General features: G+C 38.8%; 2 protein-coding genes across 9 annotated transcripts in view; one reads left to right on the forward strand and one right to left on the reverse strand.

The window, feature by feature from the left end:
* PEX1 (peroxisomal biogenesis factor 1) overlaps positions 1 to 6,250 on the reverse strand; it is a 75,783-nt gene extending 69,533 nt beyond the window's left edge. For 2 of the 6 annotated variants that reach the window (XM_057549672.1, XM_057549671.1), the window contains exons 1-2: positions 6,022 to 6,247; positions 698 to 841 (exon numbers count right to left, since the gene is read on the reverse strand). In XM_057549672.1, coding sequence (XP_057405655.1) covers positions 698 to 841; positions 6,022 to 6,153 — 276 coding nt within the window. In that variant the 5' untranslated portion in view covers positions 6,154 to 6,247. Of the gene's footprint in view, positions 1 to 697; positions 842 to 6,021 lie in introns of all 6 variants that reach the window. The other 4 variants (XM_057549674.1, XM_007195780.3, XR_009008788.1 and 1 more) reach the window with 3 other exon arrangements.
* Positions 6,251 to 6,318: 68 nt separating this feature from the next.
* RBM48 (RNA binding motif protein 48) lies at positions 6,319 to 13,138 on the forward strand. Of its 3 annotated transcripts, none has more exons than XM_028162244.2 (5): positions 6,326 to 6,625; positions 7,169 to 7,359; positions 9,140 to 9,285; positions 10,624 to 11,179; positions 12,813 to 13,138. In XM_028162244.2, exons 1-5 carry the CDS (start codon positions 6,515 to 6,517, stop codon positions 12,874 to 12,876), a joined length of 1,068 nt encoding a protein of 355 aa, XP_028018045.2. In that variant the 5' UTR covers positions 6,326 to 6,514; the 3' UTR covers positions 12,877 to 13,138. The 3 variants fall into 3 exon arrangements, with proteins under 3 accessions (XP_007195840.2, XP_028018045.2, XP_007195841.2); XM_007195779.3 differs by having other exon boundaries at positions 6,329 to 6,625; positions 10,624 to 11,177; positions 12,810 to 13,138; XM_007195778.3 differs by lacking the exon at positions 7,169 to 7,359 and having other exon boundaries at positions 6,319 to 6,625; positions 10,624 to 11,177; positions 12,810 to 13,138.
* The last annotated feature ends 211 nt before the right edge of the window (positions 13,139 to 13,349 follow it).

Here is a 13,349-nt window from a genome sequence, read left to right on the forward strand (position 1 = left end):
AATTGCAGAAAATATGTATGATCTCATTCTTTAAATCCTAAAGGTCTAATGAGATCCCACAGTACACAACCATTCTGAGGCTGGGGTTATCAGAGAAAGGGAAAAACATTTTCTACTTTCAACTGTAAAACATTTGTACTGAATATGTATTACTTCTGCAGTTTAAAATAGTTAAAACCATAAACTGGTGAATATGATAAAATGAAGAGAAACATGAGTCCTTAAGCTTTAGAGTTTACAATCTAAGCACATGAAATTCACAGGCAAGACGAAACTGGAAAAATAACAACACTCTTTGTAGGACAGGTTTTTAAAAATCAAGTATGACCTTGGAAGGTTAGAAAATCTGTCAGAAACAAATAAAATGAAGTTCAATAATAGTAAGTAAAACTCATTAACTCATATAGCAAAAATAATTGCACAAAAACAAAATTAGGGAACCTGGAAAGTGAGTAAAATAGTAGAATACAAAATCAACTAGGGACTATGGGAGACTACTAGATAATGACTTAATGGAGTATATGGTAGATAGTGACTTAACAACAGTTATAGTCAACTTGAACATCCTGGATTGGTTATAGCAGCACACAAGTTAGGTGTCATCTTACCGCCTTAAAAAATATACCTGAACTTTTATTTCTATTGCTGTATTACGTGACATCAGAAGAAAGTCATTGTCATCACATTTTGTGCTTACCTGTTCCCCATTTGAAAGTCCAAGTTTCTGACCAACTTGTCTGCTAATTTCAGCCACATTTTCACCTTGATCACTAAAATGTCTGCCTTCCACCCAGCTCAGGAATGCAGGCTCGTGACCCCAGGCTACTTCTATAGCTTGATTCTATTTATTCAAAAAATAAGAAATGGGGGAGAAAAGTTTTGAAAGTTTTTACATGCTTCTCTGGATTCACATAAAAGATAAACTATTATTGCAATCCACACATACAAAAAGAGTTCTATAAATAGCTGATAGCACTCTGTTATATCCACATTTGTCATAGCATTTTAAAAGCTATAATCTTTTCCAGTACCCAATGATGGTGTGCTATGGGTGAAACCAATACCCTTATATTCTTATGATGGCATTATAAATTGATTCAACCATTCCAGAATTTACAATGGCAACAGGTAGCCAATGAACTTAATAGCCTTTGACCTTACTTACTTATTTAGAATTAATGATTCAAAGAAGAAAAAAACTACACCAGAACATATCTCTTCAGTATTTTCTTTGTGAAAACTCAGGACTGTCTTATATGTCTAGCAATATGGAAATTACTAAATAAGCTGTAAATTTACCATTTTAGTAAAGTATAAGTCAATAAGTTGAAACATGTTATCAATAAAAATGTAATAGTATTTATTTATTAGAAGAGTAATACATGGTAAAAGCACAAAAAGTATAAAAGCATAAAATGTGAGGGCTGGTCCCTGTTCCCAGAGGTAATTACTGTTAATAGCTTCTTATGTACATTCCAAAAGTTTTATATTACGCAGCTTCTTAAATAATTTTTAAAAGTCTTGAACTATGGAAACATAAGTAAAAGAAAGCAAAATATAAAATTTATTCTTCTTAAGAGCAATTATATAAAATATGTCTGTCTGTGCTTAAGGATTAAAAAATGTTTTCTATGATTTAAAAATTACAAACCTATTAAAGAAACCTTGGGAAATATATAAACCTGGAAGGGAAAAAAGGAATTACTGATATTCCCACGTGAATATCAACCATGTTAGTCTATTTCTGGCTAATCCTTTTTTTTTTAATAAATTTATATACTTTTAAATTTATTTATTTTTGGCTGCATTGGGTCTTTGTTGCTGCGCGAGGGCTTTCTCTAGTTGTGGTGAGCGGGGGCTACTCTTCATTGTGGTGCGCGGGCTTCTCATTGCAGTGGCTTCTCTTGTTGCGGAGCACAGGCTCTAGGCGCATGGGATTCAGTAGCTGTGGCATGCAGGCTTCAGTAGTTGTGGCTCATGGGCTCTAGAGTGCAGGCTCAGTAGTAGTGGCGCACGGGCTTAGTTGCTCCGTGGCATGTGGGATCTTCCCGGACCAGGGCTCAAACCTGTGTCCCTGCATCGCCAGGCGGATTCTTAACCACTGCGCCACCAGGGAAGTCCTTCTTACAATTCTTTACAGGACAGTTCAACCACTCTGGCTGACAAAATCTTTCCACTGAGAACAATGTGACACAGTAGAGAGAGACTCAGATTTGGAGTCAAAGTCCAAAGTTACTAGGTCAGCTGTAACTATGTGAGCTGAGATTATAAGAGTCAAGGTGACCAATCCCCCAAAAACTTTCTACGGGGTTTCATCAGTCATTGACATATAATGCAGATCAATTCCCCTATTTCATATGAAGAAACTTTTAAAACCACAGATGTTAAATAAGGAAATATGAAATATGCCCTGAAATATCAAAAAGGAGAACCCACCAACTCCCTGGAAAAGGGAAAAATCAAGTTCATTAAATATGAAAAATACTTCAATTATTCATTTGGTCAAAAGGTAGTAATCAGCCCCATAAAGTCATAATATATGTTCAGTTGGATTCAGTAAACTTTGCAGACTAATGTTCTGAGTTCATTTTTAGATCAAAAATCATTCACTTGGACCACAGAGCCCCTGGGCCCTCAGGTAGAGAGAAGAAAAGGACAGCCTAGAGAGAAGGGAGCCCCTTTTCCAGGAGTTCAATCTAATCAACAAATGACTGACCTGCTTTTGCCCAAACCCATGGTATCCATATCACTTGAAGGAAATTGCTGGGTGAAACCATAGGTTGCAGTGCCTTAGGATCCGCCAGGTCCGAGGCCTGGGTAACACAAAGGAAATGACAAAATGGCTATTTCTGGAGGGTGATTTAGGTTCATTTGGTTGCTCTCCGTGTGGATATGAATCCTCTCCCCTGTTTCAGTAACGCAGACAAAGTAACTAAGCTACAGTAGTGATTCTCAACTGAGGGTGATTTTCTCCCCCAGGAGACATTTGGCAATGTCTCCAGATATTTTTGGTCACAACCAGGAGGAGGGGTGTTGCTGGCATCTAGTGGGTAGAGGCCAAAGATGCAGCTAAATATCCTACAATACCCAGGACAGTCCCCCACAACAGGAAATTTCCCAGCCTAAAATGTCAGTAGTGCCAAGGTTAAGAAATCCTGAGTTAAAGCATCCTCTGGGTACCCAGTCCTGAAACAGGACTTGGATAAACAAAAGAAGACAATACTTAAAACACAGAACAGAATATAACAAGTGAGCTGTGTCACATAAACACTGCAGTGAAGTTTTGAAAGGGAGACAAATGTGGGCAACAGAGAATCTGAAACTATGTGGAGGAGGTAGAATTATGCTGTTTTTAAAAGCATGGAATGAGGAAAAATGCTTTAGGGAAGAAGAATAGCTTGAGTAAGAGTACAGAAGTGGGAAGGAGCTGGGTTATGGAAGAAACAGCGAGGAGGCGAGGGTGGATGATGCAGGTGAGTTACAGACGAGGGCAAATTAACTGCAGGGAAATGGACTGGCCAGTTTGCTCATGCATGAAAGTACAGAAATGACCTAGATACCTAAGGTCTCTTTCACCATCAACATTCTATGATTCTAGAACAGCGGGTCCCAACTTTTTGTGCATCCAAGTAGCCTTAAGTTATTTCTAAAACTACAGATGCCTGAAGCCCACTCCCCAAGATTCTGATTCAGTAGGACTGAGGAAGAACCAGAACATCCGTATTTTTAAAGCCTTTTGCAACATGATAAATACAATGAACACTGTTGCATTAATATATATGAAACTTGTTGAGAGTAAACACTGAGTTCTCATCACAAGGAAAACGTTTTTTTCTACTTCTATAATTTTTTATCTATATGAGATGATGGATATCACTAAACCAACTATGGTCATCATTTCATGATGCATGTAAGTCAAATCATTATGCTGTACACCTTAAACTTACACAGGGCTGTATGCCAATTATATCTCAAAACTGAAAGAAAAAAAGGAAAATCTGACACAGGCCAGAAAATCATCATTCTGACTCTTTACCCATTACAGTATTATCTGTATTACGTATTCAATGCTTCAGCTGAAGTAAAGTAATTCAACCTATTAACTCCCAACTCATGACTTTCTACTTTAACAATTATCTATGCCCTCTAACTCAATAATTCTGGGAGCCTATCCTAAATAACCAGAAAATAAAACAATGTTTTATTATATATTATACAACAAAGATATGTTATTTTTAACTTTTATTAAAATATAATTACAGTATCACTTTTAATGTCTAAAAATTGAATACAATATAAACGTTCCATCACAGTGAACAATTAAATAACGGCAAACTTATGACAGAATACTAATTAGCCACTAAAAATGACAATTACCTTTTAACAAAATAAAACACTTATAGTAACACTAAGGGAAAATATCAGGATACAAAACTACATATAAGGGTGTGTGTAGGACTCCATTTCTGTTAAAAATAGAGCTTAGAAACAAAACTAGAAGATTTGATTCAAACTGTTAACATTAGTTATCTTTAGGTTTGGGGATTATGGGTAACTTTATTTTCTTGTTTATAATTTTCCATGCTTTCCAAATTTCCTATAAAACATGTATTACTTTTCTAATTGGGGAGAAAAGTTGGCCTATTCTGCTGATATAGGCTGGACAGAAACAACAGTTTGTTCCAAGGCTAAAGAGATTTAAGTTTCAAAAATATATCTATGAATTAATTCTTATGAATACCTTATGAATATTGAAGGCCAAAAATTTTAAAAATAGATCAAGACCACTAAATTCCTAAATAGTGATGAATGTAACACAGCATCCACATTTTAGAGCTACTGTAAGGAAGCAATCCTATAAACTCATTAGGTGGGGAGTGTTTCCTATAAACTCATTAGGTGGAGATTTGAAGGCACTGTGGACAATTTCCATCAAAGCTGACTGAGCACAGGGCAGGCAGGATCTACCTGGGATTTGGTGACATAACTAACTCATCTCCTGCCATGAAGGGAGCTCATCAGGGCCAAGAGACTACCTACTTTATGGTAAAAGAAATAATGGCAGGATCTGTTGAAATTAACATGCTTTGAAAGACGGGGCAAATATAATCTAGAAAAGTAGTTACTAAAATGGAAAGGTGGGACATTTGAAATTATTGCAAACTCTTAAATATTTCCTGCAAGGATTAGCCAGTAGTGGGGTACTAGGCATCCCGGATTTTCAAAGATTTCGAATATTCTATCCTTTTGCCACCAGAAGCACACTCAAACTCGTAGACCAGGTGCCTCTATTTTAAAATAATGAAAGTAGGGATGTGGTTAGAGCTATGAACTACCACAATCACAATGTTCAGACGGCAACTGAAAGCAGAGGTTCAAGTAATCCTAACTACATACGTCCAAGTATGCATAATCCCACTGCACATTCCCAGCACACCTCAGAGGTGGTCCGAGCAACGGAGACGCTGGAAGAACCTTCATCTTATTAACCTATCCCGCTGGTGGGACACAGGGCTCAGTCTCTGTTAACCTACAGGGGCTCCACAAACCAAGTCTGCCCCTCCTTCTGGAGGCCCAGGCCACAGCCGTGCAGGCACCTGGAGATCATAGGTAGGAAAAACACTCTTTAAAAATGAAACAAAACAAAACCCAAAAAGACAAACAAACCCGACTTCTCAAAAGCTTTTCCAACCTGGAGTGAGAAATAGTTGAACGCAGTGGCAGAATATCAGGATGTCTGAAAGCCCAGTTTCACCGAGTAAAAGACCTGGAATGCGGCAAGTTAACTCAAAGGCCCGGGGCTGCACTAGACGTGGTGTGGTTGCAAAGACTGCCCAGACCGGCCCACAGTCTGGCCTCTGAACCGGTCGGCGGCCCGGGGAAAGCAGCCCGCGTCCCGCCGCCGGGAGAGGCCTGAGCGGCCGCTGCGCCCCTAATAGACCTGGGTCCCGGCCGACCGCAGACTGCCCACCAGGTGCCCCGACTCGGGGCCGGGAAGCTCGTCCGGGGCAGGCGCGTTACCTGCAGCAGATGCAGCTGGGCCACGAGGCGCCGCGGCAAATGGAGGAAGCAGTCGCGAGCGTTGGTGAAGGCCACGGTCACGGCCGCCCCGTCACCCCCAGCACCCGCCAGGCGACCGCTGCCCCACATCATCCGCAAGCGCTGTTCCCGCGGCCGCACACCCTAGCCGACCAGGGCTAACCCGGCAGGCCGAGGACGTCGGAGCCGGAGAAGATCGATCGACCCCGCCCCTAGCCCCGCCCCCTGCCCTGCCGCGCATCTGTAGCGGGCGGGTGGGGGCATGGAAGCCTGCTCCGGCTCTCCGGGCCTCTCCGCCGCGCCGCAGGGGGGCGGCACCTCGTTTACCAAATCCTCGCTCACAGGAAACGATGGCTGACTCTGTCGATTCTTCAGCCAATCTCGGCACGCCTTGACCCCTCCCTCTCTCTTATTGGATGCACAAGAGGGCAACGAGGCGGATGTTGTCGTCTCTGCGAGGGCCCAAACCGGCAAGATGGCGTCGAGTGGCGGGGAGATTGGGGGCGTATTCGACCACCACGTCCAAAAGGCTGTGTGCGACTCGCGGGCCAAGTATCGGGAGGGGCGACGGCCTCGCGCTGTCAAGGTAAAGTGATTTTGGCTTCATTCGCTATCCTCAGTAGCTTTATGTGAGCTCTAGTTTCACATGCCTAGATTACGTAAATAAAATCTTGAAAGGCTGCGGTCACATCCATTCACTGGAGATGAGTGTGAGGAACGCTGGTACTCAGGTACCAGATATTCTTGCGACCTCTTTAGTCAACTGTTAGAACCTCAGCTCCGTGAAAACAGGGCTGTGTTTTAGTCATTGTATCATCCGCGTTTACACTAGTCCTTGTCACATTGTAAGGTTCAATGACTATGTTAACTCTTTCCTGTCGTATCTACCGAGCCAACTTCTGGAAAACGTGTCGATTGAAGGTAGTCTATTAGGTGCTTTAGCTAGAGGCCTTCACACGTAGGGTGAATTCTTTATGCAGAGAGAGGGGCAAATTTTTAGATTCTTTTTTTTTTTGCAGACCCTCTGAACAGAATAGTTCTTGTTTTCAACTTTTTTTTTTCTTAATAGGAGCAGATTTGTCTTAGGCTTATTTGTGAAATACATTTAATGTGTCTGCATTTCTTTTAGGTATATACAGTCAATTTGGAATCTCGGTACTTATTAATACAAGGAGTTCCTGCAGTGGGAGCGATGAAGGAATTAGTTGAGCGATGTGCTTTATATGGTGCAATTGAACAGTATAATGCTCTAGACGAATACCCAGCAGAAGACTTTACAGAAGTTTATCTTATTAAATTTCTTAATTTACAAAGTGCAAGGTAATATGCAAGTTAAGCAGTGTCTCATTTTCTCCATTCCCATTGGTATCATTTTGGCCTCCCTCATTCATTCCTGAATTACCCAATAACCTAACATGGCCGTTATTATTTTTCTCCAGTTTTCTTAAGTGTTAGCTTTACCAAAACTCTGTCCATTAGGTCATTCCCATACTTAACAATATTCTGTCGTGTAGTGTGGTAGATTAAAGATTGGGTTTGGAGTAAGTTTTCAGGTTCCACTGCTTACTAACATCGTGACCTTGGACAAGTTATTCAACCCCATTAAACCTGTTTTCGTATTCTGTAAAATCCATATGGTAAAAGGATCTACTTATTGAAGTTGTGTGAGGATGAAATGAGATAATCCACGTAAAGGGATTAGCAAATGCCTTCTGTTCAGAATGCAATGAACATTAGCCGTTGAGGGACTTCCCTGGCTGTCCAGTGATTAAGACTTTGCCTTCCAGTGCAGGGGGTGCGGGTTCGATCCCTGGTCGGGGAGCTAAGATCCCACATGCCTCGCAGCCAAAAAACCAAAACATAAAACAGAAGCAATATCGTAACAAATTCAATAAAGACTTATAAAATGGTTCACATCAAAAAAATTTTTTAAAAAATTAGCTGTTGAGTTTCTTATTGTTATGCACCTATGTGAATTGACCCCATCTTTTCTATCCTTCTATATATAACATAAACTCTCTGCTCCAATAAGGCTGAAATGTGAAATGCCTTATCTCTTTTTATGTTGATTCCTATTCTTGTCACTAATACACTCCAAGACCCAGCCTTCCGTGGCTATTACAATTCTTATTTTCTTCTCTGTGCTACAAATAGCACTTGGGTACACGGGGTCATGTATTGTTGTCCGGTTGCTCTTATGTATAATCTCACTGCTCTAACCAACTTGCCAGCTCCTCATGGTGAGGGAAGCATATTTTCTCATTGTGCATTCATTCTAAGGAGTTTTTACATCTCCCACACCACCTAGGACAGTAGACCATGCAGTGTGACATCTGGATTTGAATCCTAGCTCCACAAACCAATGTGGGCATGGCCAAGTTATAAATCTCCCCAGGTCTTAGTTTCATCATAAGATTGTTGTAAAGTGTTAATTCAAGTGAAGCATTTAAGCACTTAGGACACTGCCTGTCACGTGGTAAAATCTCAATGAATATTTCTTATCATTTTCCTTGGGCACAGAAATACTTAATTATTGTAGTAATTCCTGGCCAGTCATAGATGTTTAATAAGTATTTGTTGAATGAATACCATCGTCTCATTTTCTCACCGATTGTTACATATTCAGTATTTCCTCCATTATTGAAGGTTTACAATAACAATATTTTAAACTAATTTCTTACATGTGAATCCCATTATAGGAAAACATTGTGCTGAAAAGGCTAAATTAGGTATGAGCTAACTCTCAAGGGCCATTTAACTTAACACAGAGAAAAATCTCTATTTCATGACCACAGATTGTGTACCTCAGACCAACTAGCTGGATCCTATATTGGTTAAAGGGAATCTCGCTTGTATAGATGACTTAGCTTAAAACCTATTAAGACTCTTGGGAGAGGGGAGGAAAGGCTCTAAAAGAGTGTGCAGTGGATCAGTAGGGTCAATACCATCCACAAGCAGAGCGTCTTAATTCCCAAGCTATAGAATATATATACACAGCAAAAGCTGGACTTTGCTCTTTAGATCAGTGTATTGTATACTAGTTAAGCTTTCATCCTAAGTAAATCTAGATTAGTAAACCATGATATGTATTTCTGTTTAGGATAGCCAAGAGAAAAATGGATGAACAAAGTTTCTTTGGTGGATTGCTTCATGTGTGCTATGCTCCAGAATTTGAGACAGTTGAAGAAACCAGAAAAAAATTACAAGAGAGGAATGCTTATGTAGCAAGAACTACTAAAAATAAAGGTATGGAAAGCCTATTACTAAACACCTCCTATGTGTCAGGCATTTTGCTAGGTTTATCATCATGGAGTTCCCAGTCTAGTGAGAAGACAGACAAGTTATAGGATCACAATTTTCAATATCTGTAAACTACAGGGTTCTTTACAGAATGCTGTGTAATGTGGGCTGGGAAGGGAGAGGTGTTGTTTCATGGAAGACTTCCTAAGGATGAGAGAGGTGGCTGAGTTCTGAAGGGTAAGTAGACATTACTCAGAAGGGGAGAGGAAGAGATGGAAAGATGGGCCAGAGGAATAAATGAGCATCATGCATTTTAAGGAACAGTGAGTAGTACATGATAACCACAACACAGCTTCGGTGAGAGATAAAAGGAGACAGGAAGTAAAGCCTGAAAAGCCTGTGTCCATGCTGAGGAATTAAGGCTTTGACCAAAAGGTAGTGAGAAACACCTCTGATGTGCAGACCAGTTACAACTGCAAAAAGTGAATAAGTTCCACTTTTGATGAACACCAGCTGGCCAGATGCCCAATATGCCCATCCAAGTTGCCCTAGACACAAATTCCCAGTGCACGGAGTGGAGTCATAGGATCTGGCACATGGATTGTAGAACTAGAGCAGTCAGAATTGGACTAAGATAATGTGTGTGGTCTGAAATCTGAATAGTTCCAGAGGCTCAAATTACCAAATTTCCACCCTTTGGTTAAAAGACAAAGACAGTGTCCAGACAGCTATCAAATATGATGAGTTTATGGCTGATTGAGTAAGGGGCATGTGGCAGTGTGAAGAGAGAAATAAAGTGGAAAACTTACCTGAAATTTTGGCAAGAGCTGTTGGGAGTCTCTCGTCAGTTGTAAACACTGAACTTTAACCTGTGTAAATAACTAGCTTCAGGAAAACCTGTATGTGTGACCAAAGAAATGATAAAATATGGACCCAGCGTATTGTCTCCTTTAAAAACTACAAATACAAACTAAGCAGCATGATACATTCATATAGTAAAATACTTTGAAGCCATAAAAAGTTTTCTATGTAATGACATGGAAAAACTCCCCAAGATTTAGAGTTAACTGGAAAGCAGAAAGGTTCAGAGAAATGGGTAATTACAGGAGAAAAAGAGGGGTAAGTGGGAGGAAGAAAGGTAAGACATACTGGACAGATATCCTTTTTAGCTTTTAAACCATGTGAATGTATTCCCTACTCAAGAAGTAAATTTTTTAGGGTAGCATTCATTAACATCTTAAAGTAATGTTTCTTTTTATAAAATTACATGTTTCTGAATGATGAAAACAATAAATGAACCATTTCTGTTTCCCTTTCTCTCACCTTTTAAATTCTAATATAAAGATCATTACATGACAAAGAAGCATAAAGATACAAAAGATTTTAGACAGGACTTCCATTCGAAGACCTCTGGATTTCCTGCAGCCTCTTTGAACACATCTATTGGGAACTCAGATCTTTGTCTTCCTTATTCTTGTGAGTTGCCTTTGTGCTATTTCTCCCCCAAATGTACATGTTCATCAGGAGAACATGTGGACAGAGCATCAAATTCCTCTCAGGATGGTAGAAACCATGATGAAACACTGGAGCATTGTAACCACTATGACTCCCTGCAGAAAATGCAGATGAAAAGTTTGAAAAATTCATTGGCCTTCCCTGGTGCACAGAAGGCTATTACTACTTCAGAGGCAGTTGACAGATTTATGCCTAGGACAACACAACTGCAGGAGCGGAAAAGAAGAAGAGAAGATGATTGTAAACATGGAACTCTTCTTGAAGCAAGTACAAGTAGTAATGAGGTTATGATTGGCCCTCAGTTACCAGACATTCCTAAAGTGGACATGCATGATGACTCGTTGAATACAACAGCGAGTTTAATTCGGAATAAACTTAAAGAGGTAAGATCATTAAAAAAAAAAAAAAACGTTTTAAGAGACGATTTTGTTACAGGACTAACAACTGAATGTAGACTTATTTCTGGGAACTACGGTATTATCATTCTTGTTTTTTTCATTTTTACTTTTTAGATGTGTTTCCTACAATTCTCTATTGAAGTGCAATAACTGAATTTGACTCACAGATATGTATTTGCTTTGATACCTTTAATCCTTTAATGCTTTAAACATATTTTATATCACTCTAAGTAGAAAATATAAAAGCAGTAGTTTTAGCCAGTTAGATCAATCTGTGAGAATGGAGCCCAGGCCCTCCCTTTTTTAAAAGCTCTCCAGATAGTTCTAATATGAGCCAACGTAGAGAACTACTGCATTGAGGGAAAATTATTACAATTTATCTCTCAAGTTCAAAATCACATAAAATTTAAATGCTTATTTTGCTTCTTTGATACAGATAGCCATAGAAGAAGGTGAGATTTCTAAAGATTAGGGCTTAAGGTCTGAATTTTAATTTTAAATTTCTTAAATAGTTTAGAGCTAGATTGTTCTACTTAGGTAGCAATTTTTTAATGTTATTTACATAACCATTTTCCATTTTCTAAGCACAAATAAAAGAAAGTTAACATTTGAGTTAGCATTTGAAAAATACCTTATCGTGAGGCAAGCCTTTCAGAAATCATAATCTGCTGGAGAAAGACCATTCTCTTATACTTGAACTCAGGTTCAGAAAGTGCTTTTCACATAGTTGCACATGTATTTTACAATGTAATTAAGATAGGCTAAGGTAGATTCTTTTATGTACCTTTTTTTAACCTCAAAATTATTATCCAGTTGAGGATGGGGAATCGTTTTATAATAATAAAAATCCATGGACACAATTTTTATGCTTAAGCCTCTTTAAGAATTTTTTTGCTTGTACTGGCACCCTTCCTTCAGATACAACTAAACTGAGACCTAGATACAGATACATAGCTATCTTAGCCAGAGCTGACTGTATTTTCAAGAAAAAAAAAGTTAGGTCCAAATCCTAGATATAGAAATAGTAGAACAACAAAAAGGAGAAACACTAAATACAGTTTACTACAGTTTCTAATAATTTTCCATTTTAAGTGAAGACTGTCTTACTGTGCTTTAACTTATACTGTCTACCTTGTTCTGATGTATTTGATTTCATTGTTCCCTAAGAAATTGAGGATTCTAGCATTTTCTGCTTATTTCTTTAAATTTTTCATCCCCCATCCCCACTGGAGCCTCCATGTCTCTAAATATATCAAATATTATCAGTGTTTCAAGTTATGCATAACCAGGGTATCTATCTGTATTTATAAAATTACAAGTGACTTCATCATAAAATAACATCTATAAAGGAATGTTAAAGTAGAGCATATGTTTACTTTTCTCCCCTCAAAATTTCTTTCTTGTTAAATGGCTTTAGAAACTTTACTCCCAGCAATGTTTGGACAGAAAACTTTGCTCTGTGCCTAGATCGTAGGCTGCACCTTGAACTTGGGCTAACTGCCTTAAATGTGATGGCAAGGATTAAACTACTGGATGTATATCCTACCTATTCTAATGGTTTATTACTCTTGTACTATAAAAATTATAGTGTTGGTGGTTCTCTTTTTTTAAAACTAGGTAATTTCATCTGTGCCGAAGCCTCCAGAGGACAAGCTGGAAGATGTGCGTGGAAGTCATCCTTTAAAACAAAGAAGAAGAATATAAATTGTCTGCAGTAAACTAATATTTTTAAAGGCCTATTTATTTTTTATTTTTAGGCTGTCATTTTAATTCTTAAAGAGATTTTACTGCTGGTATTTTTTTTAATGCACTCCTCTTTGTAATTTCATTCAACCTACTTGTCTCATATAGTTTCATCTTTTAAAATTAGTTTATCATGGACAAAATACATGCCAGCCAATTATGTCCCTTAAAAAAACTAAAACTTTTCCAGAAGTTCCACCCAGTGACTTTGGTTACATCTTATTGGCTAGAACTGGGCCCGTGGCTGTTCCTCATAGAGGAGTCTAGAATGTTGAATGTTTGGGTTTCCAACTTCTGTGGTTGAGGAAGCAAGAGAAAAGAGGGTTGTGAATGGCTGATTCACAGTACTTGCCCCCAAATCTCAGGTTGTTGGTTAACTTAACAAATTAATTAATTAATCATTACTTATCATAG

The sequence above is a fragment of the Balaenoptera acutorostrata genome, chromosome 7 (assembly GCF_949987535.1).
Source record: "Balaenoptera acutorostrata chromosome 7, mBalAcu1.1, whole genome shotgun sequence".
NCBI lineage: Eukaryota > Metazoa > Chordata > Mammalia > Artiodactyla > Balaenopteridae > Balaenoptera > Balaenoptera acutorostrata.